This window comes from Capra hircus, chromosome 14 (assembly GCF_001704415.2).
Source record: "Capra hircus breed San Clemente chromosome 14, ASM170441v1, whole genome shotgun sequence".
In the NCBI taxonomy this organism is placed as follows: domain Eukaryota; kingdom Metazoa; phylum Chordata; class Mammalia; order Artiodactyla; family Bovidae; genus Capra; species Capra hircus.
Window position 1 is genome coordinate 10803059 of NC_030821.1, and position 24269 is coordinate 10827327.

The window sequence follows — 24269 nt, forward strand, 5'->3', positions numbered from 1 at the left end:
GGATTTTCCAACGCAGGGATCCAACCCGCGTCTCCTGTGTCTCCCACGTTGCAGGCAGATTCTTTACTACTGATCCACCAGGGAAGCCCAAGACATATATACATTAAAAAAAGAGAGAACTGTATCATAATCACTTGTAATCCTTTATAACTTTTCTGACCTCCCTCCATGTCAGTTAAATATAAATACATGCTATTTTAGTGAATCCATCACATTTTATTTTATAGAAGTAAAAAGACATTTAAAAAGACTCCTGTATTGGACATTTACATAGCTTTAATTGTTTGTTTTTTAACATTATGAAGAATGCTTAAAGTATACATCAAATTTAAGAAGTTTTAAAGTACACTGCAAAAGTCTCTTCCAGAAAGTGTGTGAGATTACTATTCCCCGAAGCAGTGTATGAAAGAGACTGTTTCTTCACATCTTTAATTAACACTGGGTACTGGCTTGTGTGTTAGATTTTAATTTAATGTGTTATAAACCAGCAGTATTTCCTTTATGGCTTCTGACTCATGAATCAATGCCCAGAAATAATTTCCCTACTAAGAGCTTCTAAAAATATCTATAATTTCTTCTAATACTTTTTATCATTTCATTTTCATACAGAAATCAAATTAAATCAGAAATTAATTTTAAGTCATGGTTTAGGCATCTTTTAATTTCCAGATGGATATTCAGTTAGTGTATTTAATAAATAACATTTATATCCTCCTGACTTATAGAAAACATTCAATGAATATTCATATTTTGATCTATTTCTGGACATTGCACTTTTTCTATTGGTTTGTCTACTTTTCCTTGACAATGATATTATTTTATGTATTATAACTTTATAATACACTTTCATATCTGATGGGTTAAGGTTCTCTTTTCTATTTCCAGAGCAGAAGACTATTTTTATTAATTCTTTTTTTAAAGTTTCATTATGTCACCCTGTTACATTGTTTTATCCAATGAATTCTCTTCATACTTTTGCTGATTTTCTTCTAGATAATTCTATAGTTTTGATTGCAATTGTAAAAGATATTTTCATGCTATTATATTTAGCTAATTATTGTATAGATAGATAAAGCTATTGATTTCACAAATATTTTTCTAAAAGAGCATGCTACATAAATCTTAATATTTTCTCAGTTTTCTAGTCAATCATATAATATGCAAATATAATACTTTTCCCCACATTTACTACTTATTCCTGCTATTTTAAAAATCTGACTAACTGGCTGTCACTTTCAGAATAACTTAAAATAGTGTAAAAACATGAAGCTTTCATGATTTTAATAATATGAAGCATGATAACATAATTCTCATTTCAGTACTGAAAAGAACAAAGATTGCAATGGATTGAATCATATCACATATGTAAAATCTATGCCTTTATAATGATAATAAAAAACAACTGGAACAACAATGGTACATCTCCATTGGCCATAGTTAAGAGTACTAAGTCATTACTCTTACATTTGGATTTCTTTAAGCTGTTTAAGTTAACCAAATAATTGGTAGGAATTGTTTGTAATTTCACTTAACATATGCTAAAGGAATGATGGAAAATCACCAGTTTGAAATGCCTAATGAGATTAATAACCTAGGAAACAATTATGAATGGATTAAAAAGCTTTAGGTAAAACCTTGATGTGAAACCTTATTTTGGAGGGAATCAGGCTACTAGCACATGAATCCAGCAACAAATTTTGGCATTGCCGTGAGACAAGCAGATATCATGTGTCTCATGAGGAATTATGAAGTACCCTTGCTTTAAAAACAAATGACAACAAAATTGTCTGGATCTAATCTAACTTAAAACTTAACTTCTATTTTTCAGAAAATAGGAAAAATAAAGGGAAAACAATGAATAATAAAATGAAAAAGGCCAAATCTAGAAAGTTGAACATTCAGAAAGACTAATAACTTGGTTTTTTCAAGAACCAATGGCATGAAAGAAAGAGAGGTTTGTTGCTGAATACAGTTGACTCCTGAACAACGTGGGTTTGAACTGCAGGCGCCCACTTACATGTGGAATATTTTTCAATAGTAAATACTACTACACGATCTATGGTTGGCTGAATCTTTAGATGTGGATGGAGGAACCAGGAATATGGAGGGCTGACTATAAGTTAGAGGCAGATTAGTCCTCATATTGTTCAAGGGTCAGCTTTAAAAGAATTTAAGAGACATACAAACAAAGGTAGTACAGATCTTGATTCAAAACCTATCAAATAGATATCTTAGAGACAATTAAGGACATTTGACTCTCGCCTTGGTATTAAGTCATATGAGGAACTAATTATTTAATTTGATTAGCTTAGTAACTAAAGAAAAAAAATACCTAACAGAAAACAAAAGCAAAATACCAAAGTACTTTCAGGAACGCACAGTGAGGTATTTGCAGACAAAAATGTCAGCATTTTTGAAATTTGCTTTAAAATACCTCAGGTTACAGAAGAAAATGGGTGGAGTATATAAAAAGAGTGGCAAAACATTGGTAGTTGTTGAAACTAGGTGATGGGTGGCTTGAGGTTCACTGTACTCTTCTCTCTAGCTTTGTGTAATACCTGTATTTAGTGACAGATAAAGAAAGCAGGTAAGAAGAAAGACAATCGAAAAAAAAAAGTGAAGGATCAGTGATATTTCTAAGTAAAATGGTAGATATGTAGAGGTAGTTAATATAGTATGCACCAGTTAAGCATGACAAAGTACATGTGAGGTTCATACAAACAGAGAAGATTGCTGAGAATTTAGAACTGAGGCAGATAGGGGAGATGGTAAAGAGTAAGCAAACAAGATAACTCAAGTAAGATGCCGAGAAGGGCACTGTCTTGATCACAGATGTGTAGGCGCTAGTGCAATAAGTAAGTTTTTAATGTCTGGGTTATTTCTCTTTGGTCCACCAACTTCTCACACCTGTTGTTTTATGTACAGCATACCAATATGGGCTAACACTATGACCTCCATCATAGGTCACTATACCAAGAGTTATATTTGGTCATGTTTTATTTATAAAACTTTCTTTTTAAAAACTGCTACAATTTAAGAGAGTTTTAAAAATGCCTTTACCTTCACTTTATAAATATGAAAATAGGGGGAGAAAAAAGACCTCTGAATTTTGTGTTATCCTAGGATGTACAGAGAAGACAAGCCAATGAAGACCTGCCTTGTCACATTCAACAGAGCAACTGCAGAAGCAATTTGTTACAAGCAGATGGATAGCTGAACACTGAAAAGGATGATAAACTAGAACAAAATTAGATATTGAAATCAATTTCTTTTAGGCTTACCATGAAACTTCACATTTACACAAACAATTGTATTTGAAGAAGTCAGAAAAAAAATGCCATACTAAGATGGGTGCCCATGAAAACAGAACTTTACACATGCTATAGCCTTTATAGCCACCATTTACTTGGTGGGTCCAAATATTTATAGTTCATTGTTATGACTGCCAAAACTGGCAACCACAAGGATTGTTGTCTCAATTAGGACAGTAAACAGATTGTCTCTTTTTTTAATGAAAAAATCTAAAATGTAATACTTCACAGTTTAACATGTTTATTCATCTAAACGAGCTAAAAAATAATGGTGCGACATCTGTTCGAGAGGCATTGGTACCTCAAATTTTGGCTGCCTCCCCACCAATTTGGTTGTTGTTTTAAAAAATGAAGAATAGGAGGGGGTACTGTCATCAAAAAATCTTCTGGCAAGTGAAGTATCTTATTTTTCTTGAAATACGGATCTCATGTCTGTTGCTAGGGATAAAAAAATTTTGTTTAACAAGGAGGCACAGTGCTGAATATGACAGCAGTTCAATTGTATTAAATACATTTACTGACCCACTATAGATATTTCCACACTGGTATAGTTCTTTAAGCAACTCTCCCAGTTCCCTCTATATTTACCTGTATAGCTACAACCTATACAAAATAGCAAAGTGTCTCTGTAGGCACTGGATTCATCCGCTACAATATTTTCTGTAGGTTGTACTGATTTTAGATACGGTGTCAGTGGAACAAAATCTAGCAAACATCCTAACCAGACTGCACTGGAGCAATTCTAATAAAAGAAGGCAGTGCTGCTAAGGGAGAAGTGGTGCGAATCTCCCCAGAGAAGCCTCAGGTAAGTGTAAAGAAGCCTAATTGTTGGTAACAAGAAAATAAAAGCTTATCTTAGATTAGCCTCTGGCTCAACAACCTTATTTATGGAGGAAATATATTAACATTTAAAATCTGTTTAATTTCCAGAAGTTTATTTCTGAAGCCTATCTAAAGTATAACTTGTTCTACTCAATTATCATGACTATATAATTTCAGAATCTGGAAAAATAAAGCATGTTCATTTTCACATAAATATAAGCATTATAATGAAAATTTAGTTTTATTTTCAGTAAGAGTGAAGATTTAGACCAAGTTAAATTTAAAACAATGAGTATGATTTTGAATGATGATTAAGATCAGAATAATATATTTGACTTCCTAAAAAAGAGCAATATTTCTGTTTTATAATAGATCTAATGCTAGTTGTCTTGATCATCAAGAAAACCAGGATTAAATGTATATGTGCCCCAATACAAGCAAAGATCATAAATGCTAAGTGCTGAGTTGAAAAATATTGTGATTTTAAGTTTTATTTATTAAATGCAAATAATTTTTGACCATATATCACATGCAAAAATTGTGCCAGGCTCTGAGAAGACTAAAAGAGATTAATTTTAACATGCATTTATTAAATATATGCAGATCACTACACTACCGAAATTACAGAAAAATAAGAATATATTCTCAGGACTTTGTAATCATCAGTTGAAATGGAAATATTTCTATTTTATGAAAAATTGAAAAAGATTAGAAAATCTTCAAGTATTTTGTCACCTTAAAACAACAAACCTCATCAGTTCAGTTCAGTTCAGTCGCTCAGTCGTGTCCAACTCTGTACTAAAATAGGCTTTTAGTACATTTGTTTCAAAAGAAATTCTAGTTGAGGTAATATTTTTACATCTCCTCTCAGATGAATTTACATTTTCTTTATCTTGCATGCAAGGTAAGATGCAATAACCATTTTCACTTCATTCATAACATTTCCTAGGTTGTACATTAAGTCCAGCTGCATTAGTTGAAATTAATTTTTCCCGCAGAAACAGCATGTTAACAGATTCTAACATTCTGAAAAGTAATTAAATTTTTCTGTTTTTGTCTTCTGAATTATTCTGAGCGATGAATTATTGCAGGGGAAAAACCGACTCCTAAAATTTGTCTGGTGCCAGTCTCAGACTTACACCAAATACCCCTCACTATTCAAAAGTGTAGTGCCCTGAAACCACAGGCTGGATAACACCTCTCTGACCTCAAAGATTCAAACTAGACTTCAACTTGGGATTTCTTTATAAAAAAACTGCTGCTTTATAACTAAGGCAAGTTTGAAAAATGTGGACTTCACAAAAATAGTGTATTGTAAACATACACTGTCTCACTTTACCTGCTATTTATTAAAATCAGAATTTAGCTCTTAGAACTTACCATAAGTCAGTCAGTCATACAAACAGACCAGCCATAGATTCAGAGTATTGGTACAACTATGTAATGAAACTTGCCTATAATCATACTGTGTTTAGCCTAATATTCATTATTATCAAAAACAACATTTTCTCCCAAAGAATACCTCAAAGGTAGAACAGGATAATAAATTATTTTTTCAGAGTAATAATGAATTTTCAAACATTTCTAAGAGCATAATCATGTATTTTAAATACTATAGATTCTGTTATATCTCACTTGGATAGGTATCTAATAAACAAGTATTACATATCCTTGCATTTAAATTACCACTGAAATTAGATATAATCTTTATTTAATACGACTGCATTTAGCACCAGATGGGAGGGAAAATAACTAAATGAAAATTGTTCACGTAAATGTGATAGGAGTAAGGGAAAACAGTATTTCTTGACATGTGGCATGTCACTCAGGAAAGTAAAAGACCCATCATATCCAAAATGCCAGCTTGGATATTCCCTTGCCACCCACTTCACAAACAGACATACCACATGGCATTAAATGCTGCAACCTTTCCTAAAAATGCCACTTGGATTGGTCCACTATGGTGAGTGTATAGGAACTCTTGGTCTGTCTCTTAAGTTTGTGATTTCAAGGCGAAGAATCCAGTAAATAGCATTGGCTAAATTCTGCCCTCAGCTGTTTGACAAAAAGTATCTATGAGGATACTGGATCTTTTGGCTGTTTGCATGCTAATGAAGTAAATTAAACGACTTGAAAAAATTCTATAGAACAAAATGCTATACAGCCATATTCAACTATCTGCAAAAGTCACAAAGATATTTATCAAAACTTTGTTCTCTTGGTGAGTATGTGAGTATGGAAACAATCTTAACATTTTATTCAGTCTTTATAAATACACTATAAAACGCCTTAAGAACACGTTGCAAACTATTCATTTTCTACACATACTTATATAAGGTAGTAACTAACGACTCTGCTGTGGACACATATTTTTCCATTTTCTAAGCTTAATGTATTTGTGTGCTGTAAAAATATTTTAAAAATCCACTACCAGTAAAAAATATTGAATACATTAGTCATTATAACCCAACAAATGTAAAATACCTTGAAAAATCATATAAACAAAAAACTCCATATGCAGGTAATATAAGACACATATTTCCTTCTATTACTTGCTTTTCACAAGAGAGTCTTAATTGATTTAATTCCCTAGAGGCAAAGTACAGTTTTGTAAAACAAGTCTGTATTGTTCAGATATGAGACAACCCAAGAAACTGCCTCTGAGTAGGTAGGACTTCTGCTATTACTGTTGTATGAAAAAGACTGCACAGTTAGATGACAGATTGTTACTCTCTAACAAGAGGGGCAAACTGATACAGCAAGCAGCCAGAACAACATAATTAAAAAAGGATTCCAAGTTTATATTAGTAGAGTAATAAGTTAATTAAAATCAAGATCCACTGAACTTTCTGTTTACACCAGTTCAGACAGCCCAAGAGGAAAGGAACTCTACTTTAGAGACATATGTGACTCTTTGAGCTTCTGTCATCCAGGTGCCATTTCTGATGGAGCACATGTGCAATGAACAGTTGGCAAAGAAGGAAAAAGATTACTGTAGATGCATGTGCAGATAGTCTAATGATATAAAATATGTCTGGAAAGAAAGCACGGCTTCTTTGTGAAATGAAAAATTTCCCATGACTTTTCATTCCTTCTTAGGCGCTCAATGTGACTAAAGAATGCTTCTGGAAATGAGGATATATACTTCCACTCATGATGTATACGAACAAAACAGATTTGGTAATCTGCAAGTGATGGAGTTATACACATAAATTGCCTAAGACATCCGAAGAATTTAGGATCTGTTTCCCATTTTATCAAAATGCACCATGAATAGGTTGCCTGTCAAAGTAGAAAGATTTATAAAAGTATCTGGTAGCACTACTACATTGCTAGGCAAGGTTCTTTTCTTGATATCCTATGCAACTACTTAATTTTTTTATTTTTTTTAAATTTTAAAATCTGCAAACTGAAAATACCAGCAGAAAAAAATTCAAGATCTTGCTGTCTCAGTATTTCAGAAAGTATTGGTCCCTAGAGGTGCTTTTATAAAATTATTTCCTTTTCATGCATTGATTGCTGCTCAACTAATCTTCATCTGGTTCCAGATCAGGGTCAACATCTGTGGACAGTCTGAGATAAAAGAAAGCATAGAAAGCCAGCAGGAGGGCCAGTATAGCTGCAAGCACAAGGCCAACTTCCTGAGGAAGGAAAAAAAAAAAGTAGATTTGAAATTCATGAAATGCGATTGGTTAATGTTTACAGTTTCATGACATTAAAAAAAAAGTCTACAATAATCACATTGTTTTTGTTTAACATTTTCTGTCATTAAGCAAAGAAACTTATTTTGCGGTTGAGGACACCTATTATAATGGCAAGTACAACAGTGCGTGGGCTTCCCTGGTGGCCTGGAAAATCCCACGGACAGAGGAGCCTGGTGGGCTACAGGCCATGGGGTCGCAAAAGAGTCAGATATGACTTAGTGACTAAACAACAACATCAGTGGGTATAATAACAGAAGTATATTTATACCTGTTATTACTTTTATTTAGCTTGTATCTTTCTAATAGTAACATTAACATTTATAATTTTAATATATTTTCATAGCTTAGATATCAAAATGTTGGATGCAAGCAGTATAGTTTCTGCCTACACAGTTTATCTTTCTCTGTATTTCTTGCTTCAACACATTAATTATTAGTTATAGCAATTGGACACAGATTCTAAAATGATCATTCCTTTTCTAAAGGGAAGAAACAACTATAACAAGTTTCTAGATTATGTCCCTGCACTAGCGCCACCTGGGAAGCCCATAAACATCCTTATTAAATATTATTTTGTTAAAACTCTTATTTTTAACTCTAAATTCTATAGTTTACAATGTGGCAGAACCAAACTCAATACTCTTGGATCATGAAGCATGATATGATACGATAGAATTATCACAACTATGAAGGATGGTCCTGGGTACTTCACTTAGTGATCTGATGCAGATTATATTGATTATGTTGAAATAATCGCCAGGAAGTTTACCACATACACAACAGCAAAATCATATTATTTTTTAGAAAATCTATAAACTTTTTGTATTGATATAGAGACATACCATGAAGGAATTTTCTCAATGTTAGCATATCACTTGGCTAAACAGGAAAAAGAACAAATAGTGCTAGTACAGTATCTTAAAGGGCTTAAATATTCCCTTCTAATTTTCACTTTCATATCACACCCCTTCCTGATACTATTTTATGGAGAAACCATTTACTTGCACTTAAAACAAATATAGCTTTTCATATGCCACTTAATAAACTTTAAAGACAATAAAATCAATTTGGTTTATAATAAACATGTCATTTTTACCTGAATTTTGAAATTACAAGTGGATATTTTATACAGATTTTTAGCTTTCCAAAAAATTACATTTTTGGATCTGAAAACTATAAAAATTAATATTAATGAAAATCATGGGGTTGAAAGATTTAGTGTCAACTATTTTTGTAAGATTCGATTTCTAAATCTACTTTAATGAAATCAAAACAAAACAAAAATTACTCTATCAATATAATGTCAAATTAAAGTGAATTTTTCTCTGTTGCAGTTGGAATACTTTGGCATCTCAAAAGGGCACGGCAGCATCAGACAGGTTTCATTTATTTTCTTGTATCCACAGCTGTGCTCCCAGACCCATCTGGTTACACAGCTACTAATTTTAAGAGGATGTAATGAACAAGTGACACACAACTGCAAACTCCATCTGTTCTATGTAGTGGACAACAAAACTGTTCAACAGCAGTCACCGTTCACATTAGCTTAACACAAGAATAAAGTTTTTACTCTTGATTGGAGGCCATGATTCTCATTCTCACTAATAATCACCTCTAATTGCTGCTTTTCAACTCCTTCTTATCCTTTCAAGCAACATTGTTTCACCTTCATTGTACATTTTTAGAATATCCAGAGGCATAAAAAAGAGGTTTAAGGGTAAAAGTGGAGACCATTCATAGAATACAACTTCAGAGGATCTATTAATTCAATTAAGTCTATTCACTATACTACGTTATGCAGGTGAGGCTCAAGAAGTATTAGATGAGGAGGTACAGCAAATCATTTTCATCAAAATGTCCCTTTTCTGTTAAAGAGATTATTACTGTGGGGACTGCATGTTTGGAAGGTTAAAACTGGTAAAATTGGAAAACACTGCCTTCAGAATGCTGGTTATGCAAATCATAACTTATATCCCTAAGACGACACTCCTTGCCCTTGGCCATTTTTAGCTTTAGATCAGAAATAACAAAAAAGAACAAAAATAATAATTCCAGGTGGCTCATGTTAGCAAGATGTGGTTGACATTTGAATATGTCATTTATATAACAGATAAATCAAATTTTGATCCTTATTATTTTATTATTATTTTCTTAAACTTAATAAACTACTTAATAAATAAAGATTATTTTTTCCTTGTAAATACTAGGAAACAGGTATTTACATTCTAAAATTATTTTTTTACTAATTTGCAATTCTTGAAAAAAGCTTTCAAACTGAACAGCAACCAAACAGCAAATATTAGTCATGCAAATATTTTGTAGGTGGTACACTTTACTGGGTCATAAATTATTTTGTTTACATTGGTAAGACACAGGAACCAAAAATAGCTTCACAATAGAAATTAATTCACATTTTGAAGCAGCCATATTCGTGTCTTATTCTGAATCATTACTGTTCCTTGAATTTTTCTGTTGCTAAACATTCATTTATTAAAATGCACTGGAAGCCCCTGAGGGTAAGGTACCCTACTGTGCAATTTTTATATCTCATATCCATGATTCCTCAATCAATTGATTTTAGATGCTACTGAAATCTGCAAGTGGTTTCTTATAAAAATTTCTCCAAAATAATTATGTCTTTTCTTTCCTTTCACAGGTTCTACAATATGGTAATACAATTTCTAAATAGATAATGAAGGATTGAGTCAGATTTATATAATTCATAAGTAAGGTATATATTAAAATTATAGACTGCTTTGAAAACTTTACTGCAATAACATCCACAATACTATCTTCACAACAAAACTAAGAACGTTTTGTAATACGTAGTATAGTCACACAAGGCAGACTTAGTTGAAGTAGGGGATGTTTAGGCCAATGACAAGCATCCAAGGAAAGTCTTATTTATGCAAACCAGTAATACCTAGTTCAAGCACATATTTATGTTAAGTGTTTTAATTGTATCATTGTATTACTTAACTCTCCCAAATATTCTGTGAGGTAAATGGCATAAAATCCATTTTACAATGTGCTATCTTAGACTCTGCATCATTATAACATTAGAGGAAAGAAGCAAGTGATTCTAGGCCTCTTTATTTTGTGTTCAATGTCATCATTGCTGTTATTTTTCTATTCCATGCAGCTGTTCACATTTTCTATATATTTACATTATTTGAAGAGTGTAACTATGATTCCCTCTAAAAACTAAGTAGTCAAGTGATAAAAGATAACATTACGGTCATCCTGTATTAACTAGGTAAGAGTCAAACATGTCTGATGTTCGTTAGTTCTTAGTTGCTTCTCTGACATTATCGGTATGGATAAAATCACTCACCAGGGAAATTAAATAGCATTAAATGGAAATCCTGAAAGAAACTTCGTTATTTAAAATACTATGCTAAAAATGAGAAGGCAATCAAAGTTTGACAGGGCAAGCTAATTAGTACGCTAGATTTGAAATGTAAAACACCTCCATGGTTCTGATTCTAAAAAGTTTCCTATCATTTTAATGGGCATTTCACATAAATTTTCAAACAAAGTAAATGATGTTTAAGGCTAAGGTTTTTGTTTTTCACAGGTTTACAAATCAAAATGGTATGCTAGTTTATTAAAAAGGAGCTACGTTTTTGAGGTCAAAAATTTTTCTGTACGTGCTTTAAATCATAAATGAAATCTAAGAACAATTTTTTTTCTCGTAAGAGATAAATTTTACATTGTTTTGAAAAAATACATTAAATGACTGCACTGTAAAGTAGACTTATACTAGAAACATGGTTATTTCCTCCAAGTAAAACCACAGCAAAACTTACAAGACCAAATGAAAAAGGAAGTGTATGGGAAAGTGGTATACATCAATAAATGCGCGGCGGCACTGGTTTTCAAATTCTAACTTATAGTTTCTCATTATATTGTGCCGCAAGTAGAGTGTACTACCCCAATATTTTTCTGACAAAACAAAAGCAAAGTACTATATTGTGAAAGATAAAAGTAAATGACACATTGCTTTCCTGGAAAATGACAAGACAATGCTCTCACTACAAAAGACAGTCATCGGGTAACTAACCGCAAAGTAAGGAAATAAGCACTGGTTTTAGAAAGTTCACGTCATAGAAATAATTTTAAAGATGAATGAAATTTCATGTGAAATTAGAAGAAAACTTCAAAAGATCAATCATCTCTCTTTTAAACAAAAAGGTAATTCACTATTTCTATTTTCTTCATTAAAAACCGACACACAGAACTAACTGAGGAGGCTATTGTGAACACGGCAATGCTTGATCAAAATCAGCAATCAGGAGTAAAAAGAAGGCAGTGTTTTGTGATCATAATAGCAAATTCTGGAAGACAACCAAATATATCATCTGGCAGTTCAACAGCTGTTGCAGCTTGGTAGTAATACCTTGGCATTTGCTATAAGCTATAACTTAGAAAAATTGATTTTTCATCTGCCAGATAAAAACCAAAATCTCCTTTTAACATTTTAATACTTAAATAAAATATATGTACTAGCCACTTTAACTTTACACATTTGACACTGGAGCCACCAAAATAATTTTTCTATTTATAGTTTAATTTTACTCTAAATATTTGGCAGAGTTGACATGAGTAATAACGTAAATGTAATTTTGTTGAACTTCATTGTGATAGCACATTGGATTATCTGTTAACATCATTCTCAATAGCTTTTATCCTTCTTAAGCAGTAAAAACACTGGTTTTTTAAAAGAACATCGTCTGGGAACATCATTAGAATTTCATCATCGAGAGTACTGACAACTAAACTAATACATGAAGTGATCTGAGTATATACAATTATAATTAAAATATAAACAACCATAAAGTGAAATGTTTTGCAAATGAGAAAAGTTTTTGATCCAGGCCACATATATCACTGAACTGAAACAGAAGCTACAGAACTTAAAGTTGCAACTTTAAGTGTAATTGGTTCTCTTAAGTGATATTGGGTCTTAATCTAAGACCTGATAAAATCTTAGAATGGGAAGGATGTTTCTCATTAAGTAAATTCTTTTCAAAAGCCTCTAATTCTGGCATTTGACTTAGATTTTAAAACGTCAAAAAACATTTAGAATTCAACATTTATGCAATCCATTTTAGAAAATGAAGTGGCAGGCAATATATCAAATTTTAAAGTTAGCAAATACAGGTACCTTTATGCCAATTGCTGTTTTCTTTGCTTCTGCTTTTAATTTAGTTGCTCGTAAAATAGGTTTGGTTTTTTTATAATCCTGTTTACCTAAAAAGAAATAATTTCAGACAATGAGCTATAATTCAAGTGTAATAGCCATCTGAAACGTCAAATAACTTTTAAATAGAGTAAATCTGGAACACAAAGTTGCAAAGTAACTCCCAGTTACAGACACCATAAACTGGCCACCCTAAAAGGTCAACTTTTCTTTCTCCTACTTTTTTAGGAAGAAGACTTGACAGACATATTCAGTTTCCTGTGAAATGAACATCAACAAAGATTTAAAAGAAAAAAAATTCCTTTAGAGAATAAGATGTTTAAAGCAAAGAGCATCTGGAGCATTTGGAGACAAATTTGGAAATAAATGAATATACATAAGATCCCATTAAATAGGTAAGGTTAACTGTCTTCATCCTGGAAAGGAACATGGCAACCCACTCCAGAATTCTTGCCTGGAGAATGCCCAAGGACAGAAGAGCCTGGAGGCTGCAGTCCATGGGGTCCCGAAGAGTCAGACATGACTGAGCGACTTCACTTTCACTTTTCACTTTCATGCATCGGAGAAGGAAATGGCAACCCACTCCAGTGTTCTTGCCTAGAGAATCCCAGGGACAGGGGAGCCTGGTGGGCTGCCGTCTATGGGGTCGCACAGAGTCTGACACGACTGAAGCAACTTAGCAGCAGCAGCTATATTGAAATATTAATTTCAATCTTCTTTTCCAAATTTAACAACCAGAAATGAACAAAATTGAGTTAGAGTCACAAAATTTGCTTTTTTCTGCGTACCATCTGGTGACCCCACTAATGAGTAACAAAAGAGCTACTTCACAGCCTGTGAGGAAAATAGATTTAACAACAATAACAACAAAAACACTGACTAGAATAATGTACACTTTTTTGTTAACCAAACTCTTAGCCAATAATTGAGTCAAATGAGTGTCAAATATAAGCATATGTCATTCTGAGTGGGAAGTAACATGTGACCAAATAATCTCTTTGAGTATTTTATATTCTCTTATTTGGCCACACTGAAGTAAACCTGAAAGCAGTGTATCTAAAGTATATCATCAAAGTGCAATGTGCAATATATTTCTTAACGTGTTTGCTAATGATTCAAGAGTATCTTTAAAATTCTATTAGATTTTTAGAATTAGAAATGGCAGGGAGAAGTGAGACAAATAGATTGGAATAATGAAGAAATGCCGTATTTGTGTTTGCTAGACACATCAAAGTATTTGTTTGGCTGAAGAATTATGTTTTTATTAAAGAAGAATGTATGCTATTTCCTTAACTGCACTCATTCTGGATCTATAAGCATGCAGAAGTCTAATAAGTATTATTTGATGGTAGAGCTTAATGATCCAGAAATGAGCCAACTGTAAGAATATATATCAAATGATCTAAATTTAAATTACACAATGAATAAAATACAGAAAAATATTACTCTGACCCATTTTAAATTAGCAACATTTAATTTTGCTGAAAAAAAAAATCCTTGACAAATGTTCACTCTGATTTCACATTCTCAATGGTCAAACTATTCATGTCATTATTCCTGCTGAGCTATAAACAGGTCAGAACAATGAAACTGGTGACACACCAAATGTCTCCACTCATGGTTACAAAGCAAATTTCTAGTGAGAATCTAAAGAGAAATTTCATTATTATGTATATGAAGCCAAGGAGTCATTTCTTATATTATCTTATATATGCCCTATAATAAACTCTCGGTGCCAGAGCGACAAAATAAATAAACAAAAAAGAATTACCTTAACCCATTTGCCTTTCAGAGACATACAGTATTTTGGATGATGTGTTTGTCATAAAACAGATACAAAAATGCCTAAAAGAGTCAGTGTTAAAGTGGGATTTTATCATTCTACTTCACTTGCCGTTGGCTAAATAATGCATTCTATTTCAATTCAACTCCTATAACCTCTTAAAGAATAATATTTATAGATTTATATTAATGTTGATACAAACATTTGAAGCTATATTAATAATAAATAGTTTTTAAAATTATTGCACACCTCATACCTCAAAAAGTGCGTCTGTCATTAATGTAGCATTCTCTTTGCCGACTATGATATCCAAAAGTATATACTGCAAAATGTGGTTTCATTCTACTGAGGGAAAACATTTACAGGGACATCTGCTAAGTTCTTTGTAACTAAAACCAGATCTTTCCTTTATACCCAATGAGCATTTTAACATTTTAATTTTTTATGGTTTCAAAAAATACCTATGCCCACATGATAAAAATATAAAAAAGAAGCTCTTGACTTTACTTACTTACACCTAGGAAAAAACACTCCTATATAATCTAGATTTTATATGTAGGCAATTCTGAAATCCAATTGGATCTGATTCTATCAGTAACACAATAATCACAGTAACAGTTTAGCAATTGCTCATTATATTTTACATGGGAGAAATTTGAGCCCATGAAGCTAATACAGGGACTCAATCATCTCACTTTTTCCCCCTCATTTTCACTATTCATCACATTTCCGTATTTGAATTTCCCATGATATAGTTTAAGTAGCAAAAGTTTTCTCCCCCAACAAAGGCATCTCCTTAATTTCTGATGGACTGATTTATGCCTTTCTCCAATACAAGCCTATTATTTCATTTTATTTTTAAATTCTCATAAAGTCAACATTTTTTTCTTTTGGTGTACAGTTATATCAGTTTTAATGCTTATATACAGATTTATGTAATTACTACTACAGTCTGGATATAGAAAGTTTATATTGGGTTGGCCAAAACCTTCATTTGTATTTTTCTATAACATCTTACAGAATCTCGGCACTATCCTTCTACACTCAACCTCCCTCCGACCCGTAATTCCTTGCAACCACTGATCTATCGTCTATTTCTCTAGCCTTGTCTTTTCAATAATGTGGCAATAATGTGACAAGGGCTTTTATTCAGCATAAGTTCAGTTCAGTTCCTCAGTCATGTCCAATTCTCTGTGACCCCATGGACTGCAGCACACCAGGCTCCCCTGTCCATCACTTACTCCTGGAGCTTACTCAAACTCATGTCCACCTAGTTGGTGATGCCATCCAACCATCTCATCCTCTGTCATCCTCTTCTCCTCCTACCTTCACCCTTCCCAGCATTACAGTCTTCCTAATGAGTCATTCTTCTCATCAGGTGGCCAAAGTATTGGAGTTTCAGATTCTGCATCAGTCCTTCCAATGAATATTCAGGACTGATTTCCTTTAAAATTGACAGGTTTTATCTCCTTGCAGTCCAAGGTACTCTCAAGAGTCTTCTGAAAACCAGAGTTCAAAAGCATGAATTCTTAAGCGCTCAGCATTCTTTATGGTCCAACTTGCACATTCATGCAAGACTACTGGAAAAGCTATGGCTTTGACCAGACAGATCTTTGTTGGCAAAGTCAAGCCTCTGCTTTTTAATATGCTGTCTAGGTTGGTCACAGCTTTTCCTCCAAGGAGTAACCGTCTTTTAATTTCATGGCTTGCAGTGATTCTGGAGTCAAAGAAAATAAAGTTTTTCACTGTTTCCATTGTTTCCCCATATATTTCCCATGAAGTGATGGGACCAGATGCCATGATCTTCCTTTTCTGAATGTTGAGCTTTAAGCCAGCTTTTTCACTCTCCTCTTTCACTTTCATCAAAAGGCTCTTTAGTTCTTCTTCATTATCTGCCTTAAGGGTGGTGTCATCTGCATATCTGAGGTTATTGATATTTCTCCCAGCAGTCTTGATTCCAGCTTGTGCTTCTTCCGGCCCAGAGTTTCTCATGATATACTCTGCATAAAAGTTAAATAAGCAGGGTGACAATATACAGTCTTGACATACTTCTTTCCTGATTTGGAACCAGTCTGTTGTTCCATGTCCAGTTCTAACTGTTGCTTCCTGACCTGCATACAGATTTCTCAAGAGGCAGGTCAGGTGGTCTGGTATTCCCATCTCTTGAAGAATTTTCCACAGTTTATTGTGATGCACATAGTCAAAGGCTTTGGCATAGTCAATAAAACAGAAATAGATGTTTTTCTGGAACTCTATTGCTTTTTCAATGATCCAGCGGATGTTGCCAATCTGATCTCTGGATCCTCTGCTTTTCTAAAACCACCCTGCACATCTGGAACTTCACGGTTCTCGTACTGCTGAAGCCTGGCTTGGAGAATTTTGAGCATTATTTTGCTAGCATGTGAGATGAGTGCAATTGTGCAGTAGTTTGAACATTCTTTGGCATTGCCTTTTTTTGGGATTGGAATGAAAACTGACCTTTTCCAGTCCTGAGTTTTCCAAATTTGCTGGCATATTGAGCACAGCACTTTCAAAGCATCATCTTTGAGGATTTGAAATAGCTCAACTGGAATTCCATCACCTCCACTAGCTTTGTTTGTAGAGATGCTTCCTAAGGCCCACTTGACTTCGCATTCCAGGATGTCTGGCTCTAGGTGAGTGATCATATCTACCTTTTGAAAAAATTGCCAAATCATCTTCCAGTGTGGTTGCATTTGCACTAGCAACAAATTAGAGTTCTGATAGTTTTTCATCACCACTAGCCCTTGGTATTATTTTATTTAGGTTATCTAATTTTTCAGTGTATAGTTATCCATGCTGCTGCTGCTGCTAAGTTGCATCAGTCATGTCTGACTCTGTGAGACCCCATAGACAGCAGCTCACCAGGCTCCCCGGTCCCTGGGATTCTCCAGGCAATAACACTGGAGTAGGTTGCCATTTCCTTCTCCAGTGCATGAAAGTGAAAGTGAAGTCACTCAGTCATGTCTGACTCTTCGCGACCCCATGGACTGTAGCCTACCAGGCTCCTCCATCCATGGAAGTTTCCAGGCAAGAGTACTGGAGTGGATGGCCATTGCCTTCTCCATAATTGTCCATAGTATTCCCTTATTAAAGTGAAAGTCAATCAGTCGTGTCCGACTCTTTGTGACTCCATGGACTATATAGACCATGGTATTTTCCAGGCTAGAATACAGGAATGGGTAGCCTTTCCCTTCTTCAGGTCTCCAAGCTTGTTGGGGAGCTTCCCAACCCAAGAACTGAACTGTGCTGCTGCTAAGTCGCTTCAGTTGTGTCCGACTCTGTGCGATCCCATAGACGGCAGCCCACCAGGCTCCACCATCCCTGGGATTCTCCAGGCAAGAACGCTGGAGTTGGTTGCCATTTCCTTCTCCAGTGCATGAAAGTGAAAAGTGAAAGAGAAGTCGCTCAGTCATGTCTGACTCTTAGTGAGCCCATGGACTGCAGCCTACCAGGCTCCTCCGTCCATGGGATTTTCCAGGCAAGAGTACTGGAGTGGGGTGCCATCACCTTCTCTGAATTGAACTGTGGTCTCCTGCATTTGCAGGTGGGTTCTTTACCAACTGAACTATCAGGGAAGCCCATATTCGCTTATAATCCATGATATATTTGTAAGATTGATAGTATACTGGTTTATCACTGGTATTAGTACTATTTTTCTTTTTTCCTCCCTTATATAGTCTAACTAAAGATTTTTAAACTTCATCTGTCTTTCTAAATAACAAGATTTGGGTTTTATTGATTTCTTTCTACTGATTTTCCTTTTCATATTATATTTCCACTCTAATCTTATTTCCTTCCTTCACATTGCTTTGAGTTCAGTTTGCTCTTCTTTTTCTATTTTTGTAGATAGAGATAAAGGTTATTATTTTAAATCTTTTTTATTAATAAAGTCATTAACAGGTATAAATTTACATCTAAAGACTGCTTTATCAGCATCTCGTAAGTCAGAAAGGAGAAGAAAATATTATATACAAAAACACTTGTAGATATATTTACCTATGCAGTCACTTTTATTGATGTTAGCTTATTTTTTCTTTGTGGATTCTAATTACTGTCTTATGTATATTGACTTCAGCCTACAGAACATCCTTGAGTGTTTCTCGTAGGGAAAGTGTGCTACTGATGGATTTTCTGGGGTTGTTTATCCAAGAACACATTAATTTCTCCCTTTTTTAAAGGATAGCTTTGCTTGGTACAGAATTCTTGATTGGCACTCCTTTGCTTTCATCACATCAATTCACTCTTTATGTCTGACTCTCAACAGTTTTATTATCATGTGGTCAGGTGTGGATCTCTTTCAGTTTATCTTACTCAAAATTTTGTGAGGTTCTTGAATATACAAATTAAAAGTTTTTCATATCAGAGAAGGTTTTGACATTATTTTTTCAAATATTATTTTTGACCCTCTCTCTTCTTCCTCTTATTCTAGAACTATTATTATGCATAGACTTGTAGGCTAGATAGAGTCCTGCAGGTATGTATGGCTCTGTTCCTATTTAACTACATCTTATTCATTATTTTTATGTAATGTTTTTCAGACTGGATAATCTCAATAACCTCTCTTCATGTTCCCTGTTTCTCCTATAAGGTTAAACTTACTGTGAAACTCTTTAAGTGAAATATTATTATATTTTTTCAACTTTAGAATTTCTATTTCCTTCTATACACAATTTACATTACTATAATATTACTTTGCCAACAAAGGTCCGTCTAGTCAAGGCTATGGTTTTTCCAGTGGTCATGTATGGATGTGAGAATTGGACTGTCAAGAAAGCTGAGCGCCGAAGACTTGATGCTTTTGAACTGTGGTGTTGGAGAAGACTCTTGAGAGTCCCTTGGACTGCAAGGAGATCCAACCAGTCCATTCTGAAGGAGATCAGCCCTGGGATTTCTTTGGAAGGAATGATGCTAAAGCTGAAACTCCAGTACTTTGGCCACCTCATGGGAAGAGTTGACTCATTGGAAAAGACTCTGATGCTGGGAGGGATTGGGGGCAGGAGGAGAAGGGGACGACCCAGGATGAGATGGCTGGATGGCATCACCAACTCAATGGACGTGAGTCTGAGTGAACTCCGGGAGTTGGTGATGGACAGGGAGGCCTGGCATGCTGCGATTCATGGAGTCGCAAAGAGTCAGACATGACTGAGAGACTGAACTGAACTGAACTGAATATTATTCTCTATTTGTTGAGACATCAGTCTCATATATCTTTAGACATGGTTTTCTTTAGTTTTTTGAACATATTTAAAATGACTGATTTAAAGTCTTTGTCTAGTAAGTCCAAAGTTTGAGCTTTAGGGACAGTTTCTATCCTTTTTCTGTGCATGGACCATAATTTGCTAATTTTTTTTTCATACTTTTTGTGGAAAACAGTTTTCTACAAAATAATGTTATGTGGCAACAGTTAAATAATGTAAAACGGCAACTCTGCAAAACAGATTTCCCCTAGAATTCGTTGTTACTGGTCTTTGTTCTTCTTTTGTTGGTGTTAGTGTTTGCCTGTTTGTTTGTTTAGTGACTTTAATGGGCTAATTCTATAGAGTCTGTATTCTTTGTCATATGGAGTCACTTAATGTTCATCTAGAAACTGGATAGATATTATCTTAAATGTCTTGAACCAGTTTGCTGAAGAGATGTTTCATGCTTTAACAAGAGTTTATACTTCTGCCTTAGCCTTAACTTCCTGCTAGCTTCCTCAAGATCAGCAAGAAGTGAGAGTTTATAGCTTTCCCAGGTCTTTACCGGACATGACATAGCCCTCCACAGGTTCATGACTTTCTAGATCCCCAAGAAACTATATCAGGGATTTTCAAAGGCACTATGAACATCTCATTGCCCAGTCTAAAAAGAAAAAAAGTTTTTTTAGGTCAGCCTCATGCTAGTAATGCTGCCTCAGGGGGTTGTGATATTAAATGTTTGCCATGGATTGTATTTGCCACACGCCATCAGGAAAGGACCCTTCACACAGAATGAGCTATAAGGCAGGTCAAATAAAGACAAGTTCTGAGAATGGGGATATTCAGTGAGTTGCTGGATGGGTCAAATAGTGACATTTCTCAGAGGATGGGATTTGGGGCAGCCCGTGGTTACCTCTAAAGGGTAACCACCTTCTCCAGTGACTGCAGGCTGCTGTCATTCATGACTGTTATCATTGTAAGGTTCAGGAGAGGAAGGAGGGACTAAGGTGAGACGAACAAAACAAAGCTTGATGTTTTTACTCAGAGTTAGCTGTATTTCTCAAATAAATATACTTGCACTGTTTTAAAATTTGCATTAATTTATACATTTTTCAAAAAGTTAATTTTGACAGTTTTTTTGCCATTGTTCTTGCTTTTATAGAAGAGTAGACTTTTTAATTTAATTTTTAAACATTTTTATGATGTTTTGTTGGTTTCTGCAGTTCAGTTCAGTCACTCAGTCATGTCTGACTCTTTGCAACCCCATGGACTATAGCACGCCAGGCCTCCTTGTCCACCAACTCCCGGAGTTTACTCAAATTCAAGTCCATTGAGTTGGTGACACCATCTAACCATCTCATCCTCAGTCATCCCCTTCTCCTCCCACCTTCAATCTTTCCCAGGATCAGGATCTTTTCAAATGAGTCAGCTCTTTGCATCAGGTGGCCAAACAATTGGAGTTTCAGCTTCAACATCAGTCCTTCCAATGAACATTCAGGACTGATTTCCTTTAGGATGGACTGGTTGGATCTCCTTGCAGTCCAAGGGACTCTCAAGAGTTTTCTCAACATCATAGTTCAAAAGCATCAATTTATCAGTGCTCAGCTCCATACATCACTACTGGGAAAAAAAAAAAGCCTTGACTAGACAGGACTTTGTTGGCAAAGTAATGTCTCTGCTGTCTAGGTTGGTCATAATTTTTCTTCCAAGTAGTAAGCGTTTTTTTAATTTCATGGCTGATTTTGGAGCCCCCCAAAATAAAGTCTGACACTGTTTCCACTGTTTCCCCATCTATTTCCTATGAAGTGATGGGACCAGATGCCATGATCTTACTTTTCTGAATGTTGAGCTTTAAGCCAACTTTTTTGCTCTCCTCTTTCACTTTCATCAAGAGGCTTTTTAGTTCCTCTTCACTATCTTCCATAAGGGTGGTGTCATCTGCATATCTGAGGTTATTGATATTTCTCCCAGCAATCTTGATTCCAGCTTGTGCTTCTTCCAGCCCAGCATTTCTCATGATGTACTCTGCATAGAAGTTAAATAAGCAGGGTGACAATATACAGCCTTGACGTACTCCTTTTCCTATTTGGAACCAGTCTGTTGTTCCATGTTCCAGTTCTAACTGTTGCTTCCTGACCTGCATATAGGTTTCTCAAGAGGCCGGTCAGGTGGTCTGGTATTCCCATCTCTCCCAGAATTTTCCACGGTTTATTGTGATGCACACAGTCAAAGGCTTTGGCATAGTCAATAAAGCAGAAATAGGTGTTTTTCTGGAACTCTCTTGCTTTTTCCATGATCCAGCGGATGTGGGCAATTTGATCTCTGGTTCCTCTGCCTTTTCTAAAGCCAGCTTGAACATCAGGAATTTCACGGTTCACGTATTGCTAAAGCCTGGCTTGGAGTATTTTGAGCATTATTTTACTAGCATGTGAGATGAGTTCAATTAGGTTCATATATATATATATATTTGTTTTTCTCTTTCTGACTTACTTCACTTTGTATAACAGGCTCTTGGTTCATCTACTTCACTAAAACGGACTCAAATGTATTCTTTTTTTTTATGACTGAGCAATATTTCATTGTATATAGGCACAACTTCTTCACCCATTCGTTTGCCAGTGGACATCTAGGTTGCTTCCATGTCCTAGCTATTGTAAATGCTACTGCCATGAACACTGGGGTACCTGTGACTTTTTCAATTACTGTTTCCTCATGGTATATGCCCAGTAGTGGGGTTGCTGGGTCACATGGTAGATTTATTCCCAGTTTTCAAGGGATCTCTATACTGTTCTCCATAATAACTATCAGTTTACATTTCTTTCAACTGTAGGATACTAAATGTATCAGTTTAAAATTCCACCAACTGTGGACAAATCATTGGAAAAGGAGGGTTCCCTTTTCTCCACATCCTCTCCAGGATTTATTGTCTGTAGATTTTTTGATGATGGCCACTCTAACCAGTCTGAGGTGATACCTCATTATAGTTTTGATATGCATTTGTCTAATAATTAGTGATATTCAGCATCTTTTTATGTGTTTATCAGCCATCCATTTGTCTAGAAAAACACACTTTTGAGGTCCTTACTTGCCATCCAAGAAGTACTTCTCTTCCATCCTGTTACCTTTAATATCATTATATTTGAAGTGAGTTTCTTATCTCCAGCCTATATTTAGGTCAGTTTATAAAATTTCCATCTGAAAACCCCCTGTCCTTTCATTGGTATGTTTAGACTATACATAGTTAATGGAGGGCTTCCCCAGCGGCTCGGCAGTAAAGAATCTGCCTGCAATGCAGGAGACACAGGAGATACATATTTCATCCCTGGGCAGGAAGATCCCCTGGAGGAGGGAATGACAACCCACTCCAGTATTCTTGCCTGAAAAATCCCAAGGGCAGAGTAGCCTAGAGGGCAGGCCATGGGATTGCGAAGAGTCGGGCATGACTGAAGCGACTGAGCATGAGGGTGAGCGTTTAATGAAACTATTGACGCATTTTTATTTAGGCCTACCATTTTATTTTTGTTTTCTTTTTTTTTTCTTTGATTTCCTTCTGTTGGACTGCTCATACCTTTTTTTGAATTATTTGAATATTTTTCAATATTACATTCAAATCATATGTTTTGTATTTTGATATATCTCTTAAAATAATGTTGTAATACCCTCCTTAGAGATTATAAAATATACACTTAACTTTTAGGAGTCTAATTCAAATCAATATTTTATACAATTTCATATTTTAAACATATTCTATATCATTAAAAAATTTTAACATGCAATGCAATACATTCCACATTGTAATAAAATGTCAACAAGCAACACACTGCTTTGTAGTGCGAGATTTATTAGTTGTCCCCACTTTGGACTTTCCTGGGCCTATATTTTATTGTCTTGGACATATGTCATAGGTCAGGAAAGTTGTTTCCATTATATGTAAATGACTTTTAATAATTCAAGCCTCTAAATGTCTGCAAAGAGTCATACAAGTGAATATACTATTGCAGAACAGATGTATTTTCCTTAAAAATGCTAGGCAAGAGACTGGCGTCCCTGTTTGATGCATGCGCTTATTATAGCTTAACTGTTTTGCAGTAAAAAGTGAAAGGCACATGCATAGTCAGAAGGACTATTATACTTGGTTACTGAAATTTTATATTCGTGATAAAAACTCCAAGTTGTCCTTAGATAATACTCGTAGTTTCATTCTGGAGTAAAATTTCTAACTACTCCTCTGTCAAGTGTTGTACTCAG

The 24269-nt window shown here is 34.7% G+C and overlaps 1 protein-coding gene across 4 annotated transcripts in view; it reads right to left on the bottom strand.

Moving 5' to 3' along the window:
- Nucleotides 4372–24269, bottom strand: part of TRIQK (triple QxxK/R motif containing) — a 105975-nt gene continuing 86077 nt past the window's right edge. For all 4 annotated transcript variants that reach the window (XM_013969332.2, XM_013969330.2, XM_018058208.1 and 1 more), the window contains 2 exons: nucleotides 13005–13090; nucleotides 4372–7774 (listed from right to left, as the gene is read on the bottom strand). In XM_013969332.2, coding sequence (XP_013824786.1) covers nucleotides 7661–7774; nucleotides 13005–13090 — 200 coding nt within the window. In that variant the 3' untranslated portion in view covers nucleotides 4372–7660. The remainder of the gene's footprint in view (nucleotides 7775–13004; nucleotides 13091–24269) is intronic.